Source organism: Magnolia sinica, chromosome 14 (assembly GCF_029962835.1).
Source record: "Magnolia sinica isolate HGM2019 chromosome 14, MsV1, whole genome shotgun sequence".
Taxonomy (NCBI): domain Eukaryota; kingdom Viridiplantae; phylum Streptophyta; class Magnoliopsida; order Magnoliales; family Magnoliaceae; genus Magnolia; species Magnolia sinica.
In genome coordinates, this window is record NC_080586.1 from 5,996,520 (window position 1) to 6,017,906 (window position 21,387).

The following is a 21,387-nucleotide window of genomic DNA, read 5'->3' on the forward strand; positions in this document are numbered from 1 at the left end:
ATCAATGACATGTTCCCTGATGAACAGCTGTTCAGAGTCTCCCATTCACCTTGGTTCGCTGATATTGCTAATTATCTTATCACAGGTTCTATACTAACACATTGGACTGCGCGAGATAAGAAGAAATTTTCACTGAGGTGTGCAACTTTTTTTGGGACGATCCATATTAATTTGTTTAAATATTGCCGAGACCAATCTTAAGGAGACGTATGGTAGACGATGAGCATCAGAGTGTCATCTCCTTCTGTCACTCACAGGCCTGTGGTGGTCACTTTTCTGCTAAAAAGACCACGGCCAAGATTCTGCAGTGTGGCTTTTACTGGCCCACTATGTTTAGGGACACTCATGAGTTTTGCAAAGCTTGTGAGCGTTGTCAGAAATTGGGAGCATTGTCCCATCGAAATATGATGCCTTTGAATCTCATTCTTATCATTGAAGCATTTGATTGCTGGGGCATCGATTTTATGGGACCATTCCCCCAATCGTTTGGAAATCTGTATATTTTGCTCGCCGTGGATTATGTCACTAAATGAGTCGAAGCGATTCCATGTCGAAAGAATGACCATCGCACGGTCATTAAATTCCTAAAAGAAAACATCCTTTCTCGATTCGGAACGCCTCGAGCCATCATTAGTGATGGGGGCTCACACTTTTGTAATAGACCATTCGAGAGCTTAATGAAGAAATACGGTATCTCTCATAAGGTGAGCACCCCATACCATCCACAGACAAGTGGACAAGCTGAGATTTTCAATAGGGAGATCAAACACATTTTGGAGAAAACGGTTAACCTAGATCGTAAGGATTGGTCAATCCGATTGACCGATGCCTTATGGGCATACCATACTGCCTTTAAAACCCCTATTGGAATGTCTCCCTTTAGACTTGTCTATGGGAAGGCCTGTCACTTGCCTGTGGAGTTGGAACATAAAGCATACTGGGCGATCAAAAATCTTAATTTCAATCTGGACAACGCTGGCTCGCTACGCAAACTTCAATTGAATGAACTTGAAGAAATCCGGAATGATGCGTACGATAATTCGAGAATTTACAAGGACAAGACGAAAGCATTTCATGACCAACACATTTTGCGAAAATCATTCATGCCTGGTCAGAAGGTCCTTTTGTACAATTCTCGATTACATCTCTTTCCGAATAAGCTTCGATCTCGTTGGACCGGCCCTTACATTGTTGTTACTGTTTTTCCTCATGGGGCCGTTGAGATAAGAGATCCCGACAATGGCAAGGAGTTTAAAGTCAATGGCCATCGATTGAAACCATTTGTCGAGAAATTTGATTCAGAGGACATGTCCATGCCTCCGATCGATCCTGTTTACCAGGATTGATCTCCTAGTCTGATGGAGGTATAGGTAGGTTTATCGCTTTCATAGGACTAAGGTAGTTTGCTTTATTTGTCTGGCTGAAGACGGTAAACTTAGCACTCCTGGGAGCCAACCCAGCTTTTCATTCTATTTCATTTTCCTAGTTAGTTAGTTCAATGTTTGTGGGTAACATTACTGCAAACCCTCACGAGACTACAACTCGTCCACTAGGGGCAACCTAGGGGTTTAAAGGCTTGTTGCATGCGCTAAATGCAATCGAGAGCACCTGCGAAAGTGGTATAGGTAGGATTTTATTTTTGTTAGTTTTGTGTTACTTTCTCTCTCGTGCTGACCGGATTTCATGCTGCGATCTCTTGGAAAGTCTCTCACGATTCATCATCCAGGTACTATCCTTCCTTCACTTTTTCTTTACTTTTGTTGTCCTATGCGCATTCCATACTTATATCTTTTACATTGAGGACAATGTAGCTTTTAGGTTGGGGGTGGGAGATTAGGTTACCTAATCAGTATTTTCTTGAGCAAAAATTGTGAAATTTTTAATTTTTTCGGGACTTTCTGGTGAATTCAAAGTGATTTGACGACCATCTTTGATTTAGAATTACAGGATATGGAATGTTGGTGATTTACTGCTTTTGGATTCAGTTGCTCGTTAGATTTCACAGTTAAGTTTAATTATTAAGCCATGATTAAAAGTTGTAAACATTGATTGAGTCATGATTTCACATGTCACATCTCGCTTACACATTAAGATTTCAGTTTGAAACTGAAGGGTTAATTTGGTGATCAGTAAGCATAGAAGGAACCAACTTGAACAATTGCCCGTCATGATCAATTAAAAGGAAAAGATACCGTTGATAAAGGTTAGGCAAAGAATCTTCACTATAGGTTTGTTCCCTATAGGTGAGGACTTAATCCCCTTCTTGATTTTTAGTTTAAAAGAAAAAAAAAAAAAAGAAAAAAAAAGGAGAGAACTGAAGGAATGAAAAGATGATCTTTGAGGCAAGCTTTGGTTATTATGAATTCTCTTGTTGGTTACCAACGATATCCTGAAATAAAGAATTGAATATTAATGTTGAAAGTTGGGATTACACTTTACACCTGTGGAACTCAATGTTTAGGATTATTCTAATTAAGGGACTAATACTTTGAATTTGGTTATGAAGTTTATCGTGTGTTTGAGTCTAGGAGAGAGTAAGGCCCAACATTCATGAATTGTTGAATTCTAAATATCTGGATTGTTTTCTAAAATCACTTGAGTTCATAGAAATTCTCCTGTAATTCTCAACTTATTTTTCGCATATTTTGCTCGGGACTAGCAAAATGCTGGTTGAGGGTTGTGTTGAGGGTTAAATATTGCGTATTAGACCCAGTTATTGCATAGATTTACAATCATTGATACTGTTTAATAGCCTGATTTAATCGTGTTTGTGATGCAGAGTGTATTTACAAGCATGAACTGAAAAAGGGTGCTTAAACCATGGATTTGACGCTCTGATGACACCTAAGGCAAGGGACGGATTCCAGGAGACCCCAGATCAACAGAATTACACATCAGGGACCCAAGAAAATCGAGGAATTGAAGCTCAAGTGGCCTGAAAAGCATCCAGAATGCAAGATCACCGGGTTCCCACCATCCGTTCAGTTCGAAACTCCATACGTGGCCTGAGGACCATAAATGAACCGTACATGTAAATTTTCATCCATTGGATCGCTGTAGAAGTGGCTTAACGGACAGATCAGCCCACAAATTATCAATCTGGGGCCCGCCTGATAGCTGGATATACTTCATTTTTAGTTTCAACCCCTTAAATGAGATAGAGAAACGGATGGATGGAGCGAATTTGGCATGAACATCATGATGGGCCCCACCTTAGGTTGCATGTGTACACATTACATGGGTGTGTGACGCGCACCGGACCATGAAATCGATCAGCGCGCTCGCTGACCGATCCCTTCTACAAAACAGGTTCTCTTACCTACAAACGCAAAACAAAGCCTGCGGAAGTGTCTTGTGGGCCACCATCATGATGCGACGGTCCGATCTGGACCGTCCATTGGAATCCCACGGGTCCACTGGCCAAAACCTAGGTGACCTTTTGGCCCCATGCAGATGCAAACACGAAGATCGATGCACAACATAGGATGAACGGTGAATTGAGTGAGTACAATGGGCCACACAAGAACCTACGAAAACTACTCCTCCCCGACTGATTTTTTACAAGGATTTCAATGGACGGTGGGGATTTCTCAACCGATTTCGATCAGGGCCTCCACCAACATCCCAGCGCAAGAAGCACCGAGCTCTGTTGCCCGCAACCGGTATTTTCGGGCCGTTCCGTGATCAAGAGGAGGATCGGATTCTCTATCTGGACCGTCCAAATTCTGTCCACGGTGGGTCTGATTAGAACCAAGACGACTGAACGTCTTGGATCAAGTTTTGTTGCAGAAAATTCCGTTACAAACGGAGGTCTTTTGCTTTGCTGCGTAACAGAGAGTCAGTCTTCTAAACTGACTCTTCTCCAGCCAGATACGCCAGGGGGGAAGATTCTGCGGAAGGTCGGGTTTTCGCACGCCAACCTCAGCTATAAGAGGTCAGTTGCTGCTGCACGTCGAAGGGGGGTCGGTTTTTGGTTTTGAAGGAGAGAGAGGAGCTCGGTTTAGGAGGGAGTTGCTGCTGCTGCACGTGAGGGAAGAAAAACAGAGGTCGGCTGAAGGTGGGCTCGTCTTTAGCTGAGGCAGCGTGTGAGGGACGGTGGGATCAACAGGGTTTGGCTTTGAAGGAAGGAAGGAAAGGAAGAAAAAAGAAGAAACAGAGAAGGACGTACGGCTGGCTTGGGTTTGGGCTGGCACGTGAGCTAAGCCTGGTTTTTCTCTTATTTTCCTTTATATTTCCTTTATTTTTTTAATGATCAGCCCATCCATGTGTGGCTAACCCTCTTAGCTAGGGCTAAGAGGTGAAGCCTGTAGCGAGATGGGAGACACTATCTCATGCGTTTAATTTGGATTTCTGAACTGAGTTTAAGTTGATTATTCAAGGAATACTTAGTCTTTAATGGTCTGTTGTGACTGAAATTACAATGGGTTTGCAATGGCTTTGAATATTCCCTTTTCCTCTTTTTTTTGTGTTTATGAAGTCAGGAAGCCCTGTTGTTCATCATTGTTCCATGGGCATGGTAGGATGACAGTACCCTTCCTGATCTTCATACATTGTTGGTTGGTTGGTAATTAGTTTAATTCTGTTGTTTACCTTGTCTCCTGGGCATGGTTTGATGATGGAATCCATTCTAATTCATATACCTTTCATCTCTTGAAAACCAGATCAAATAAGTTCCATAACCATTGATGCAGGCATAAGCTCTCCCTGATCTCTACAAGTGGATCCTCTGAATCCCTAGTTTCCTTCCTCTGAATTTCTTAAAGTTTTAGATAATTATTCTACAATTATTCCTTAAATTTCTATTTGGTTAGATCCTATCTTAATCTAGTTCTAGTTTTACCTGGTTTCAGATAACGTACAGATATCAGTCCCTGTGGATTCGACCTCGGTCTTACCGAGTTTATTACTACATCACAACCCTGCACTTGGGGTGTGAACAACCGTCGATCTGATGGTATCTTGCAAATTCAGCTTGGGCAACCCGGCATATCCGGGTTGGTTGGCTAAAGTAGCTTCTCCTACCCCAAAATCAATTGGTACGTCGAGTAACTCATTCCAGTTTGCACGATACTCCCACTGTATGGTTCTGACGGTCTGGATCACCTCCGCCTCCGATCGAGCCTTCTCTGGTCCATCTTGGACATAAAAGTGTCCATGACCTGCTCTCATCACCTGTCCGGCCTGATGAGCCTAACTTGGCTTTAGATAGGCTTGGACCTATTAGCATGTCATATTTGTAGGATATAAGATATGTGCATAATAAAATTTTCTCTTGGACAACACAAATCTTTATTTTTCTTAATTTTTCTGGACAGCATTGTCTAAATAGACAAATCAATTTTAAGTGAATATTGCATCTGTTAGTAAATATTTGATTTCCCTATGTGGCTTTTTTTTTTTTTTAAAGAAAAAATAATACAAATGGAATTGGACATGGAAATCCCAGTTTTAAGTGAAGATCGTCGCATCCAACTGAACCCCTAAAGGTACACAGATGTAACTAAATACTTTGATGTCGACGGAATATCTGCGATAACATGGGAATTAGAGGCCCACCCAATACATTTTTTATAATCAAAATTTCATTTGTTTCTAGTATTTAAAAAGGGCAAAATTATTATTTAATAGGCCAACTGATTGGGTTGCATTTTCCGTGCCGGCCAAAAGATGCTGTGTTTTCAAAATTGAGTCGCCCCACCAACTCATTCGATCAAATTTCGATTTGGGTTTACTTCAAACAAGTAGCATAGATCTGGTGACTGTCCACAAAGATCTGATTGAGATGGATTAACAGCCTTAACAAGTTAGATTTAATCTTGATTAACCTGTCTTATCATCATCATAGGGCTTAAGAAAATACAAAATTATAAATGTATACTATAAAATGATACATCAAGAACTATGTTGAGGCCGGCCTCTTTGTAAAACACACCAGAAATTAAGAACTTTTTGTGACTTATATGTTGGCCCCTTCCATCAATATCTACTATAAATAAGAGGGGTTCATAGAAGCCACTTCCAAGAAGAGAGAGCTTCACACATTTAAAAATAAAAATAAAAAGAGGGAGCTAAAAATGGCCAAGGAAAACACCAACATGGTCATGTTCTTCAACTTGATTTTGATGCTTTCTCTTCTTCACTTCATCTCCATGGCTGAGGGCAGATTATTTGGCTGTGAGTTTTGGGTTACTTAACTAAAATCATCTTAGTAGTTAGGACTAGGCTATAATGTGCAGTTTCCGTCATTTATCAAATGGTTGTGATTGATCCACTGCAAAATCTGGCATACATTTATGTCAATTCGGACCATCCAAATCGTTCATCCCATTTACCACAAATCACACTTAGGGGCTAATCCTTATAGCATTCACACAATGGATGGATCCCACGCGTAACGTAATAGTGGCGTGAATTACATATCTCACCACAGGCAAAGGAAAAAATCCAAGTCCAAATCCAATGGGCAATGATCCGTTGGTCAAGATCATCCAACCACTGTGATGTTTGGGCTACAAAAGTGGACCCCACAAGTTAAGGAATGGTTGAAAATGCATGTAGTTTATATATATATATATATATATATAGCTCATGTGATCTTAAATTAATTACTATAGTGATCTTCATTTCATTTCTCAATGCAATATTGATTAATGTCTTTGTTTTCTTTGATCATGTAATGCAATAGTCGGCTCCGGAAAGCAGGATTCGACTCCGATATGCGCATCCGTCTATGGGATAGAGGCGGGCGATACATGCACTTCAGTGACAGAGAAGTTTAACTTGAGCTCTAACTTCTTCAGTGCTATCAACCCAAACCTCAACTGCGACAAGCTCTTCGTCGGTCAGTGGCTCTGTGTTTCGGGTGCAGTTTGAGAAGATGAATTTCAACCTTAATTCACATTATTAATATGGAAAGCTTATGTATGAATAAAGGGAGAAATAAGTTTCTCTGTAGGTGGAATTTCATTCCATTTTAGTGTTTTTCGATTCCTAGGAGGTTTCTGGAGTTGTATTTGATTAATGGAAGTCATTTCTAACTTGGGATTGATTTCTAGTTCTTCCTGTCCTTTCGTGGGTGTTTTATGCATTGTAATGTGAAATGGTTTTATTTGAATTACTTGAGGAACCTCTTTGGAATCAAGTATTCTTTAGTATAAGATCTTTCTTCTTTTTTAAAATGAATATGGTACTATTTATGTTGTTAAAACAGACGTGATTACATTTCTTCTTGTTATTTTCTCTCGAAAAGCTAATAATATAAGACAACTTCCATTTTGACCGTTGGCCTTAAATTCATTTCCTTGGAAATGGAAAGAAAGAATTATAATTGAACACTTATATTTATGATACAATTACAGCCATCCATCTGTACGAATCATCTATTACAGTTGGAAACGGATTGGCTACTCCCCCTGCCACCAGCCCGGTGGCTTGTGGTCGGTGCTCTGTGGGCCCCATCATGATCATCCATTCCGTTCATCCATTTTTAAAGATCATTTTAGGGATTTATGCCAAAAAAAGAGAGGGATTTAATTCTCAGATGGACCACACCACAGGAAAACAACAGTGATTAGATATTCACCATTAAAATCCTCCTAAGGCCCACTGTACTGTTTATTTGAAATCCAATCTGTTGATTACATCATACAGACGCAGATGAAGTGATAAAACAAAGATCAGCTTGATCCAAAACTTTTATGGCCTCCAAAAAGATTTTAATGGTCAATGTTCATTCAACACTGTTTCCTGCAATGTGGTCCACGTGAGATTGGTATATCCCTCATTTTTGGTCTTATATCATTAAATGATATACAAAAATAGATGGACGGCATGGATGAAACACATACATCATGGTGATGAAACACATACATCGCCATTGGCTGGTGCCGGGGAGTAGCCAATCCGTTTCCATTACAGTCATACCTTAAAAATATTATAATATTTTTTTGGGCCCATGAATCGATGCAGAAAAATGTATTTGAAGTATAGAGGGTCGCGTACAGTTTCATGGCCAAGATGGATCAGAAAAGGCCCGGTCGACAGCAGAAGTGATCCGAACCATCGGACCTTAAATCCAACGTATCTCACAATCTAAAATTAGTTATTAGGCAAAAAGTACATGATTTTAAGGTAGAACAAGCTACTTTAGCCACCCAACTTCACTACACCAGGTTACACAAGCCGGATTTGCAAAATATCAACAGATCAACCGTCATTTCTCTATTTTAATTTCGTTTTTAGTTTTAATCACTCTTTATTTTTTGGCCAAAAACTTTACGCACTAATAGACATTATTTGCAAACTGTATTCCTATTTAAAGGGTTGTGAACTTGTTAATTTTATTCATCAATTAATTTTAAATTTTATAGAAAGTATTTTTTATTTTTTTTTTGTTCTTTTACTTCTTGATTAGAGGAGTCTTACCTAATTTGGAACAGTTATCGAACAATTAGGAAGACTGTATTCCTTTTTAAAGGGTTGTGGACTTGTTAATTTTATTCATCAATTAATTTTAAATTTTATAGAAAGTATTTTCTATTTTTTTTTGGTTCTTTTACTTCTTGACTAGAGGAGTCTTACCTAATTTGGAACAGTTATCGAACAATTAGGAAGACGGTGCTAGACCTCACGTCTTTTGCGTCAGTATCTAAATGATGAAAAAATACTTTTTTTTATAAAACTTAGATTATTGGTTTGCTCAGGGAAGTATATAAGGGCATGCCTGGCTTGAGGACAAATCACTTCATAACATCCAATCCATTGATAGCAAATTAACATTACAATTGGTTAGGAAGTTTTTAATCGTGAGCATTCAATCCCCACATTTTTCTTGTGGTGTGGCCCACTTAAGATTTGTATCTGCCTCTTTTTCTTTTTTTTTGGACAATGCCATAAAATAAGCTTTAAAAACGTATGGACGGCTTAGATATATAACACATACATCTAGATGGGCCCCACAGTCAGGGCCTGACCCACTAAAGCTGTTATCCCTGTTTCACCGAATCCGCGCTCAAAAAGATCCCGCCGTTTCTTATCCAGTGAGCAGCGATGGCACTCAGCTTCTCATGCACTGCCTCTCTTTACTCTCAACAGCAGCATCAAACATTCCCAAAAGGTCCATTTCTTCCTTCAAAATTACCTCTTCTGCCATTTCCTTCTCTCCCTCGAAAACTCCCTTTTCTTGTTTCAGCAGATCATGGGACCCGCCATCAGTGCCGTCGGATCATCCAAACCCTCGTCCAGACTTCCGTCATCCCATCCATCTCTTCATCTCCTCCTCAAGAATCACTGCGTAGAGGGAATTGGGTCAAGCTCATCTGTGGTGCCAGCTTCGAGGTTAGTTCTGTAATTAACCCCTAAAACAAGCCCCAAAATTTACATTTGAACTCTAACAGATCACTTCTTCCTCCGTTTGTTGAATTCATTCAGGACGTCGTCGATGTCAGAAATCTCTCTCTTATTTACACTCTCGCCGGAGGTATATATATATATATATATATATATATATATATATATATATATATATATATATATATATATATATATGTAAAATCCTTTTTTTTTTTTGGTAATTTAGATGGTGTTTGGATGCACAAGCGAATTGAATTGCAAACATTCAGTTTATATATATATATATATATATATATATATATATATATATAAAATCCTTTTTTTTTTTTTTTTGGTAATTTAGATGGTGTTTGGATGCACAAGCGAATTGAATTGCAAACATTCAGTTTAATAGAGAGGAACTGACAGGCAGTAGCTCTCATAACTGAGATTACATTTCCTTCGAGTCCCACTTGAAGGTATTGTGGTTGTGATTTGGAGCTTGGACACTCTATGTGAATGCTGATCAAGGAAATCGCGATTTGGTTATTTCCTTTTATATTAAGTTTGGATGCACAATTGACCTGAATCACGATAATTCATTTCTGTACAGTTGAAATAATCTAAGAGCCTATTTTGATTGTGCCCTTAAAACAATTCCGGCTCATCTGTAGTGGACAGCCCCGGCGAATGTGTTAATTTGTGTCAGGCAACCCACAAACGGTTCAGATTTATTCTACTATAGTGGCCCACCTGGAGAATGTGTAGGCCTGATTTTTGAGTTGGGGTATGGTCATGTGACGCCGCAGATAATGGATGGTTTGATCCGATGCACATGCGACACGTGGGCATGTGTGTGGGGTGGTGGAGAAACACCACCTCCCCAAAATCATTCTTGTTCAAAAGAGGTAAGAGCTATTTTCCTCGACAATGACAACCATGAAGTCAGAAATCAAGGCAAATGATCTAAGGGTTGCATCTGGACAGGCCTTAAGGGTTGGGTAGAGCCGACCCATTAATACAACCCCTGGGATTGAGTCCAACAAAATTAAAATTGGCTGTGCGGATCATTGTGTAATTTCTATATGTACTTGAATTATATCTAACGTGCATTTGTGGGACTAGTAGGCATTATCATGGCCTAGGCCTGGCCCAGCTTGACCAGACCAACGGACATTCATGACCATTTGCTAATTGGGACTGAACTTTTAGACCCATCCTGTGACAGGCCAGGCCCAAAGACCTGATTGGCTGGCAGAACCGTTGACACCCTTAAAACGACCAAACTAAGGCTTAACCCCAATCCATTCATACAAGGGACTAGCTTTTGAATTACAATTCCGATTGTTCCAAGTCATACTTGAAACACATGAAGTGGCACTAATGGTTGGTCATTGCTACAAATTGAAATGATCCCACCACCATTTTGGTCATTTCCTTTATATTTAGCTGAATTATTGCTATGCAATTGAATTGAGCATGGGAATACACCGTTTATTAGATTAATGATTGCAAATTTGCAATTCAATATGATGGTGATCCAAATGTGCCCCTGGGATTTCTGTTGAAATGTCATTTTGTGAATTGTGCAGTCGATTGCATTGACTGTGCGGCCGACGAGTCAGTTGTGAATGCAGTGAATGAAGGCATTGATGCAGCAAGAGGGATCACACCGCTTCGGAGGCCATGGGTGATGATCAGCATTAACGATGACGAAGATCTTCACTTCAGGAAAGCCGGTAGTAAATTTAAATAGAAATTGGGTGTTTTTTTCTTTTTAGCTAAGGATCCATGTTCTCATTCTAACATGGCCACCTGATGGGTTGACCAACCCAAGGCTACCTAGATCGTGGATCACTCAGGTGCCTAGCATGAAAACAGGTATGCTGGTATGCTGTATGCTATTTCCTCTAATATATGGTACACTGGGTGTAGGGTCATGAGTGGGTTGCTCCAATACATATGAAGCATACACAATGTAGTTATAATGCAAATTGATATTGTAATTTATATGTGAAATTAGGAATTTCCTTATTGTAGATCCTTTGTGCATAGATCTCTACATTCTAAATATAAATTTACATTGCAACTTGATTAATAATAAAAGTATATAAGCTTGATTTCAGGTTTGAGAAAAATAGCGGATCTAATTTTTAGGCCAGGGCTCTCACGGTGGGTTACACGTAATGAGTGGCCCTTATCTCACACACACATGTGTGCTGTGAATGAGCCCTTTACCATTTCATTGCATGAAGCGTCTTAGTGTTCCCCCTTTTGACATGAGGAGTGGTACTTGTATACTTGGATTAGCAAACGCTAAACACAAATCCCACATACATACCAAAGTGTCGTGCATGTGAGATTCTGAGAATGTGCTTCTTTATCAGGTGCACCTCAAGGTGTATGTGCCCCAGCATAAATAAATAAAATCAGACTATTACACTCATCAGGTGGGCCTCACATGTATATTGGCTGTTGATTATCCTTTTTTAATCATCCATTTCTTTTGCTCACATGTGGCCCAGCTAATGACTGGACCGGACTGATTTCTGGGATAGAGCACTTCACTGTGGGCCCACCTGATGAACATCTCGGATCCTGTACTTATGTGCAATGCTAGTAAATGTAGTGTTTGAATTTGGTATTTGCAGATGCACATCTGCAAGTAGCATCTCTTTTGATATAGATATCCAGAATAGGATGCTATTCCTATTTAGATTGTTGCTTGTCTTGAATCTTTATCATGTCCAAATTGAGTTTCAAGTTTGTAACCCTTGCTTGAGTGGTTTAGCTTGTACACGGTTTTTTCTTCTTCTTTTTTCTTCTTCTTCTTCTTCTTTTTATTTTTTTGAATAACCTCATTGCTTCGATGGAATGTTGTGTTGATGGTAGTTATTTTGATTGCTGTTCTAAGCCTTGGGTGCCCTTTCACCAGAATTTGATCCAGAGGATTGCCCGCCTGATTGTTTGAGGCCATGTGAAATGGTCTGTCCTGCTAATGCAATATCACTGGAAAGTATATCAATGGAAGAAGTATCTCCCCATGGTGCTGGTGCTGATGCTGGTGCACGTGGTAAATTCCAGGTGTTTTGTGTGGTCCATTTTGTTAACTTCACCATGCAGTCTTGTGCCATCTTTTTTCTACTCTTTCAAAAATGTTCTCTGTTTTTTTTCCTTTTTTTTTTTGTTGCTTATACTGAAACCAAACTATTTCTCATGCAGCAGGGAGTTATAACTGAACGTTGCTATGGTTGTGGCCGTTGCCTTCCTGTTTGTCCATATGACAAAATAAGTAGGTGTACTTATCTTTTGATTTGCTTAAAAGAACTTTGATTTGAACTGCCTGGCGATGACCTTCATGGAACTGGATGCATGTTGGTTCTGTTTATGAACTATTCTGTGCATCTTGTCTCATTGTGCTATTGTAATGATGTCCTCTGAATTGTTTCAGGTGCTATTACATATGTTAGAGATGCTGCTTCAACCTCTCAACTTCTCATGAGAAATGATGTGGATGCTGTAGAGATACATACAAGTGCTAGGTATGCAAAGATGCCTCTTAACTAACTCCATGTTCTAGTATCACCATAGGAGTCGGCCCATTTGTCGAGATTTGCTTTTTTAATGCTAGCACACATATATGAAGGATCTGGTATGCATGTCAGACCATCAGTACTTCAGTTTTGATGCAATTATTTGAACTTTATAACATTGCATTTTTTATGCAGGCATATTGATTCATTCAATGAGCTTTGGAAAGGATTGGCAGAATCAATAGGTCATGTGAAGCTAGTAGCTGTAAGTCCTTGACAAGCTTCTGATGCCTGTGTCAATAGATAGTTGATTATGGCTGTTGGCTAGGGCAACTTTAATAATGCACAATGATTCAATAAGCCAACTAGTCTTCCTTTGTTCCTACCACCTTGATCCAAGTCCTTTTAGGTCTTCCTCATCCTCTTTTGGGGCCCTTTAATTCTAATCATTGTTCCCCTCATTATTGGAGCCATCTCTGGTCTTTGTGGTGCTAGTGTTGTGCCCTAAAAGGACTACTGCTTATGCCATAGACCTCATTCTCATTTTAGTATGATTCGTTCATTTGCATTAATAATGTGTGTGGAACTTGATAAAATGTGATATTTATATAGGTTAAAGAGAGGGACTCCTCTTCTTGTTCTTGGGAACTTGAGATTGGACACAACGGCCACATGCCGAGGGAGAGTTGTGGGCCATGAATCTCAGTCCCCTATTTGACCATACCATTTAACAGGTTGTAGGACGAACCTATGGTTATTTATTCTTGATGCGGTCATCCTATGTGAGTGGACTGATGATGAGTCGAGATGGAAGGTCTCCACCTTTGGACACGGCGAGTAGTCAGTGTGTCGCTGCCCTACCCCACATAGGAGTGTAAGTTTGCCATGGGAATATGCTCCTGGTGATAGGCTTGTTAGGCACTTGCATTGATGGATCAATTCATGTCTCTAGATCGGGAGACCCATCATGCCGGACTAGATTGACTTGTTAATGTACTAGCATTGACAAATTTAATCATTGAACCTGAGGACGTGTGAGTTGGTCACGTTCCCAATGATATGTGCTTTGGCTCACTTATGAGGTTACATTGGTGGATGACACGTGGGTGATGTTGGGTGCATGCATTAGGGTCCAGTTGAGGCTCACACGTTTCTAACATGGGATCAACTTGTTTACCCAAGACATTTATGGACTGATCTTGTGGTTTGGACTATCCATCAATGTTTTCTAAGCTAGCTGGAGCATCTAATGTTTTCTATTGATTAAGCAAAAAATTTCAACCGTTGAAATAGTTGTTACCATTGATTTATTTTAAATCATGATTAAGAGCTATTGATCCATCCCTTGGACTTGCCTGGGATTTGAGCCAAGGATGGTGTTTATGGGAGTGGAAGGATTATGTCAATATGAGTACATGGATAGGCAGGTTTACAAATTTTAGATGAAGCAGGGTGTGCTAAAGTCTGTAGGATGGTGAAGCACCATACTTGGTATCTCCCTAAAACCCTAACTCCTGATACATTGATCTTATCTCAGAGAAGGTGGCAACTCCTTATATGTTGATCTTATCCCAAAGAAGGTGAGAGACAGCCTCAGACGTCCCTACCTCCCTTGGGCATCACCACTGTAGAGAGAGAGAGAGAGAGAGAGAGAGAGAGAGAGAGATCATTCTCCTCACTCATTCCCTTCCATTGACACGTCCACACGTGTGGGGTTTGTCTAGTGGACGGCTCTCATTGCACGTTGCTATTCCTATTGTAGGGGTGTGCCAGAGCTTTTTCTTCACTTCTTATATGAGATAGATCAGGGAGAGACTTACTAATTAGAAGATCAGCATTGGGTGTTAGTATCCGTTTTCCCGTGGCATAAATCAAAGGCATGCATGTGCATGGTTTATATTTATGCTTTTGGATTTGGTTACATGTAGATGGGGATCCACTAATGTAATTAAAATTTTAAGTTTTGAAAAGTTTATGCTTCCATTGCCTTTCGAAAACCCTAACTTGTTGCACACAACCAAAACATCTCGATATGCTCTTCGTCATTTTTCTCTTATTGAGTCTACTCAAGTGAGCTCATTCTTATTTTTATCCTTCCTAGTCTTATGACACATCCATCTCAACATCCTCATCTTTGTGACACTTGATCTCTGCCAATGTTGCCTTTTAGCTACCCGACACTCTAGCATAGCTGGTCTAATAGCTGTCTTATAAAAGATTCCCTTGAGTTTCATAGATATTTCATGATCACACAACACTATAGAGGGCTAAAGGCACATCTCCACTTCATCCACCCAATTCTAATTCTATTGGAAAGATCTTCATCAATCTCTTCATCCTTTTGAATAATAGAGCCACGGTAATGAAACAGATTGCTTTACGGCCATCAATTTTAATAATAGAGCCAAGGTATGAATCTCTTAGCCATTATTTTTAACCAAAGTCTCTCCTTTTCAAGTGGTCCTCGTAAAATTGCATTCCAAATACTATGTCTTGGTTATGCTAATTTTTAAGCCTCTATTTAGCATTTGGCCTCCCTAGTCTTGTTGACCAAAATCAAAACATCCCCAAATAACAAGCACCAAGGAAAGTCATTTGCTTGCGAATCATATTTGACTTGTGCAAAAAAACGCCTATTGAAACAAGACTCAATGTGATTCTCATTCCATTGATTCTTTAACCTCAGGCCTCACCGGTGAACTAGAGAGTTGCTAGCTCTAGTTGTTTTCTCAGCTTGAATGGGAATTGTTCAAGCAGACAATCCTCCCCAAAAACAAAGTCAATAGAAAGAAACTCCGGCAGGCTGACCTGGCTTCTGGCTCCCTTGATCAGGCTATCATATTTAGGGCAGGTGAGTTTACATAAAAGAGTGACCAGACTGATTGCTAGCCCTAACTAGTTCAACTTTTCATGACAAGATTGAATTGGTTGTGATCTTTCTCCTTTTTTTTTTCTTTTTTTTTTTAAAGGATAAAGATCTCTCCTTTTCTTTTCTTTTTTTTATAATTCAAGAGAAAGAAAGATGTACAATCCTTCGGGCGGGTCCCAACAAAAAGAACCGGGACACGCCTATCATGTGGAATTCCTATCAAAAGCTATACAAAATGATGTTGGAAAAGAGACAAGGAGAGGGAGCAGGGAGACAGATTGCATAAAAGGGGCAGCAGATGAGCAAAGACAGTCGCCAGGAAAACCGGAGGAGGCTGATGGAGGAGAAGAAGCATCCCATAGGTGGGACCGGAGGGAGACACTGGCGAGAGGGATTGCCTGAGGCCCATGAAAGTGGGGATTAGCCCACACCTTTCTTGATTTTGCCAAGGCGGATCTGCCCTACACCTGCTCTATCTAAAACCAAAGCTCCCTTAATGTGCCTAGGGAGATCGGAACGATTGAGGAAGACTCTATTCGGGCAATTTGAATTGGTTGTGATCTTAGTAGTAAAGAACTATCCCAAAAGGGGGTATCTACATATCTTTTCTTTAAAATGATTTATTAGATTTCTTAGGTTGGGCAATTTGACATGATATATGGCTTGTTTTAATTGTATCTCTACCATACATAACACAAAAGTAGGTGTAAATTTTTAACCCCCGCAATTAGCCGGGGGAAGGGGCACTAACAAGTAGTCTTTAGGTGGGTCTGGCCCTTCAACCAAGGGACATTTTTGTCTTTTCTATTCAGCCTGCTCCCTCTGTTCTTTTCATGTGTATCCTGCACTTAAGCGTGATATATGAGGACCGTGATACAAAGGATCTGTGGGGCCCACCTTGGTGCCTATGTTACATCTATACTATACATTTGTTGAGCTGGCTCATGTTAGGATGCCATCCCAAAAATGCGGCATATCTTAAGCTCGAGTTGGCCACAAAAGCAGAAAACATGAGCATGGGCCGTTCACCATCCAACTTCTTCTTCTCTTCTTCTTCTTTTTCTTCTTGCACATGCCATAGCCCTAGTTTACATAATAGACTGAATTACTCGTATATGTGACACCTACAATATGAGGGTACATGTGCATTTGAATCTCCTATTTCTCATGCCAACTATATGGAATTAATTGTCTATTGCTGGGTTCAGGTTAGCTTGCCTGATGTGGGAAATTCAACCATATTCTCAATGAATTTGATGTACTCGATTATGCATCCGCATCTACAATGCTACAATTTATGGCAGGTTTGTCCTATGATATAAAAAATGCAAGATAATATCTGTTATGATTTTGTGGATTTTTTTACCCATTAAGTTCTTATGAGTTGGTAAGTACCTAATGATTCTGGCTGCCCCAAATGCTTATGTATAATCATAAATGTGGGTTAATGCCTTGTGACACTAAACAGACTTTTTCCCATTTAGGGCCAGTTTGAATAGACAGAATCCTGTGTAAAAGAATCTTTTCCGCAGTTACTACAGTTCCTTTGTTTGGATTCCGAAGAAGATCATGGATTCCACAAAGTAATCATTAGCTTTATTCTCATTTGCAATTCTCTAGCACAAGATACAAGGTGACCATTGACTAAAGAATTTGGAAGTTTCGCTTGCGAAGCAAATATAACCCTATAATTCGGAATCCAAGAGATTTCATAACTGTAGTCTGTAGGAAAGAAATATATAATCATTGCGCATATCAATTCTTTCACCCAAGATTCCTTGTATCCAAACTGACCCTAGGAGGTAGAAAACTGTAAGGCGGTGTTTGGATGTACAAGTGAATTTAATGACAAGCATTCATTTTAATCACAATGTAGTGGGAAAAGCTATTGATGCTTCCTAGTATTCACGATGAGTACCCCTCAAAAGGCACTTATCTTTCTTTCTATTCCAACCTGAAAGTAATGGGATTGCAATTTCGAGGATGCACTATTGACACAAATGCTGACCGAGGAAGTTAGAATTTGGTTGCTTCCATTTTGTTGGGCAGTGCATCAAAACTCGCCCTAAAGGTGCTGATGAATTTTGATTATTCACCTTCCATTACATTGTGTTTTAAGTAGATTTTAGCAGACACATTCTGTGAGTTGCTGGTTGCCTTTAAATTCTTTGCACACATGAGACTTCCAAGCAAATTTTTTAATCAATTTCTCATCTCCGGTGGTTTTGTTTTCTGTTTCGCAGTTAAACCACCACCTGTACTATCTTTTAGTTGAAACTCAGATCAATGGCATTACATTTTAGCAACCAAAATCATATACCAAGTTCGGCATGTCTTGATGCCATTTCCCTCTCTGTTTGAGTAGCACTGAGAGGTATGCCAGATTGAGGCCATTGTTTCATGAAAGCGACATACATTTGGGTGTATGCAAATATAAATGTTTTGCCTTCATGTGCCTGCGTGCTTCTTATTTCTTTTCAGTTCGGATATGGTGAAACCAAAATCAGAAGGCTGGAGTTTTGATGTTTATACACCATCCAACCTGTTAACTGTGTTTCATCCTACCAGGATGAGGGGACATGCCAAAAACCACGCCATTTCAGAACTCTGGTGGGCCCTACCACACAATTTTAGAGGTTATAGGCATGTTTTTACTCTCTTCCAGATGGTGCAGTCTACTGAGTTTTGGATCCTGCTGATTTTTGGGGCATCCAGTGTTCATGGTGGGCTGCCTCTGTTGCATGGTTCAGATTGCTGACACACTCCATGGTGGGGCCTAAATGCAATCGACTATATGGTGTAGTCAACTGCATGGGATGTAAGAGTGTGTATTTATGTATGTATGTATCTATGTAAATGATGAAATCTATTACAGTTGGATGGCAGACCCATGAGTGGAGACATTGGTCGAGGTGCAACAAGAGAAGCAATTGCCTTTGCTGTTCGTTTGGCTGCATCAACAGATAGGCCTCCTGGTATGTCTCTGATATTGAATGATTCATAAAGGGTTGTGGGTGTATGGTTCCTTCTTGTATCCCTGGTGTGTTTACTAAGCTTTTCTGATGCAAGGTTTCCTTCAACTGGCTGGAGGCACTAACGCCCACACAATTGATTATCTGAAGAAAGTGGGACTTTTCCAAAATATGTCCATCCCTGGTACTTCTCTCACCTGGCTTTCTTTGTAACTCAACACTCATAGAGTTTATCATCGACTCATCATCCATCTGAGAAACCATTTTCAGGACTATTGCCTCCAATGACTACTCACGGTGTTAGTATTCTGAATCCCAAAGATTGAGGCCATTCATCAGGTGGGCCCTGCTATGTGTGTTCTGTGACTAAAAATCAGGGCTGTCCTACCATCAGTTGGACCATGGTTGTATGTTCGGTTTTTTTAACCATCCATTTTCTTTGTATATATGTAGACCACCAGATGAAAGACCCAGGTCTTGTACACATTGGATGTATGGGAGAATAAGAATCACTCTCGTGAGTAGTCATTGCATTTCTTGGACTCTGTGCTAGAAGCAACAGTTAGTCATGTCTACAACAAGGGCTAAGTCCAATGAATGTTTGATCTAGTGAGGGTATTTCTTTTCCTCTTGAGTTCTGAAATCCGTGCATGATGTTGCATTAATCATAGTTATAAAACTCAGTGGCTAACTCGAAACTTGTCCGAGTCAACTCAACAAGATTTCAAGCTCTCTTGGAAACTCACTGACAAGTTTGACTGGTCGGGACTCGACAAGACTTGTCGAGGTGACTCAAAAACTCAGTCAACTGAATGCAACTCAGTGTGACCTGATCGAGTCACTCACCTAGTCTTTTTTTTTTTTTTCTTATCTTTTTCAAAATAAAAAGGGTAGTAGGCACACTCCAAGTGAGCTATGAGATGCATTTGTGATTGGATACAGGTATTTTATATACTGTAGCGATTTCCAAATATATCAACACAAGCTGAAAACTTCTAAACTTAAGTTATCAAAATATCAAGTTGATTCAAGTAAGGGCCCATTCTAGTCTTTGAGTTTACCTGATCCCACTAGATATTGATTCGAGTCAAGTTTTCGATTTTTCAAGTTTTTTAACTATGGTATGAATCTCAACATCAGCTGTTTAGAACACAGGGTTGATGAGCTGACTCTTTGGATTGTATGCTCTGATAGAGCATTCTAGGGCTGAGCTGTGTGCTGCCAAATTATCCGCATCTCTGCAAGCTTTAATTGGTGGGGTGGCTTATGGTGGCTATGCACGGAAGGTTCTTTTTTCTACTCCTTAAGCCTCTTTTCCCTTTCTATTTTCTTTTGTTCTGGTATTCGATATTGGTTTCTGAGTGCAACTCAGCTGGGAACTGGTTCGCTTTCCATCAATACCATTTTTTTTTTTTTTTTTTTTTTTTTTTTTTTTTTTTTTTTTTATGTGTTAGCTTGTTAGTACACACCCATGTCAGTACACACACTCCATGTTAGCCACCCCCGCTAGGGATCGATACCAAGACCTCAAGTGTTGAAACGAGGTATCTCCATCAATACCATGTTGATTTGATGGAGTTAATTTGGTTTTGGACAGTATTTAAAACTCATGCACTGAATCTATTGACTTCCTAAATTCCATGCAGCATTGCATTGGGCAAGAAAAAAAAAAAACCCCTTCTTTTATGGGTGTATTTGGTTGGATCAAATATCATGAAAATTCATGGTATCTTGCACCAAGTTAGACTGATAAATCATGATATTTGGTGGTGCAACCAAACGCACCTTGTGCATAGAAATTAATCATATACATGTTATCAGAATGTTTTCTAATCCACATGATTTATTGCAGATTGCTGGAAGGGTTCTGAGGAAAATGCAATCTCAGCATAGCATTGCATGTGTTGAGGATTATCCGGAGTATCTTCTAGAGGCACTCAGGGAAGCTGTTAACTTGGTGGGACCTGTCAAATGCTACAATCTACCTTCTCATCTGCCATAGCAAGTGAAACAGTTGGAATCTCCATTGATATTCGAGTTCGGGAAATTGGAAGCGTAACCACTGGTATGTCTCATTGTGTTTCATCTGGTTGTGATCATCTATATATCTGTATATTCACAACTGATATTTTATTACAGTCCCGCATTGAGTTGGATTACCATTTGGTTTTGAGTTTCTATACTTGTAACGGAAAGCAGATCAATGATGATTATTGCAGATATAAAAAGGTTTTTTTTTTTTTTTTAATGCCAACAGAGTATGATGATCCATGGTTCAAAGACCCAAAAACTCGACTCAATTCAATGTTCAGTGGGGTCTGATCGGCTCAAGGATTCGGCCCGACTCAACTCAATATTTAATTATCATAAACTAAAACTATAATGGAAGATAGTGAATATTAATGGGTTCTGATTTACACTTGGGATGCCTAATCATCAATCGGGACCATTCATTAAACAGTATCATTGGGAGCAAGCCATGGTGAAAGAATCACACCCATCAGATGATCTAGCCCTATGAATGAGCCCAATTTGTTTTAATGGTCTGTTTTTTCTAAGCCACATGTTGCATGGTTACATCAAACCAACGTGTTACTTTGGAATCATTGGGGGTCCATCAAATGGATGGTTGAAGATGATGATTGGACCTATTTTGTCTCTCTGCTCAATCTTAATTGTCCAT

General features: G+C 39.7%; 1 protein-coding gene across 7 annotated transcripts; it reads left to right on the top strand.

Moving 5' to 3' along the window:
- The first annotated feature begins 8,957 nt into the window (after window positions 1-8,957).
- On the top strand, window positions 8,958-20,950 carry LOC131225376 (uncharacterized). 7 transcript variants are annotated; one of them, XM_058220900.1, is made up of 13 exons: window positions 8,958-9,115; window positions 9,191-9,336; window positions 9,430-9,478; window positions 10,923-11,069; window positions 12,266-12,414; window positions 12,553-12,622; window positions 12,782-12,872; window positions 13,059-13,128; window positions 16,941-17,036; window positions 18,608-18,707; window positions 18,802-18,888; window positions 19,899-19,990; window positions 20,557-20,950. In XM_058220900.1, the coding sequence occupies exons 1-13, from the start codon at window positions 9,049-9,051 to the stop codon at window positions 20,704-20,706; spliced, it is 1,314 nt and encodes a 437-aa protein (XP_058076883.1). In that variant the 5' UTR covers window positions 8,958-9,048; the 3' UTR covers window positions 20,707-20,950. The 7 variants fall into 7 exon arrangements, with proteins under 7 accessions (XP_058076883.1, XP_058076885.1, XP_058076886.1 ...); XM_058220902.1 differs by having other exon boundaries at window positions 12,556-12,622; XM_058220903.1 differs by having other exon boundaries at window positions 10,968-11,069.
- The last annotated feature ends 437 nt before the right edge of the window (window positions 20,951-21,387 follow it).

What these genes read in the sequence shown, in the direction of transcription:
- LOC131225376 (XM_058220900.1), top strand. Translation starts at nt 9,049, where the DNA reads ATGGCACTCAGCTTCTCATGCACTGCCTCTCTTTACTCTCAACAGCAG. An exon ending in TATTTACACTCTCGCCGGAG is followed by an intron (nt 9,479 to 10,922) that starts GTATATATATAT and finishes TGAATTGTGCAG; the next exon opens with TCGATTGCATTGACTGTGCG. An exon ending in AATGCTACAATTTATGGCAG is followed by an intron (nt 17,037 to 18,607) that starts GTTTGTCCTATG and finishes AATCTATTACAG; the next exon opens with TTGGATGGCAGACCCATGAG.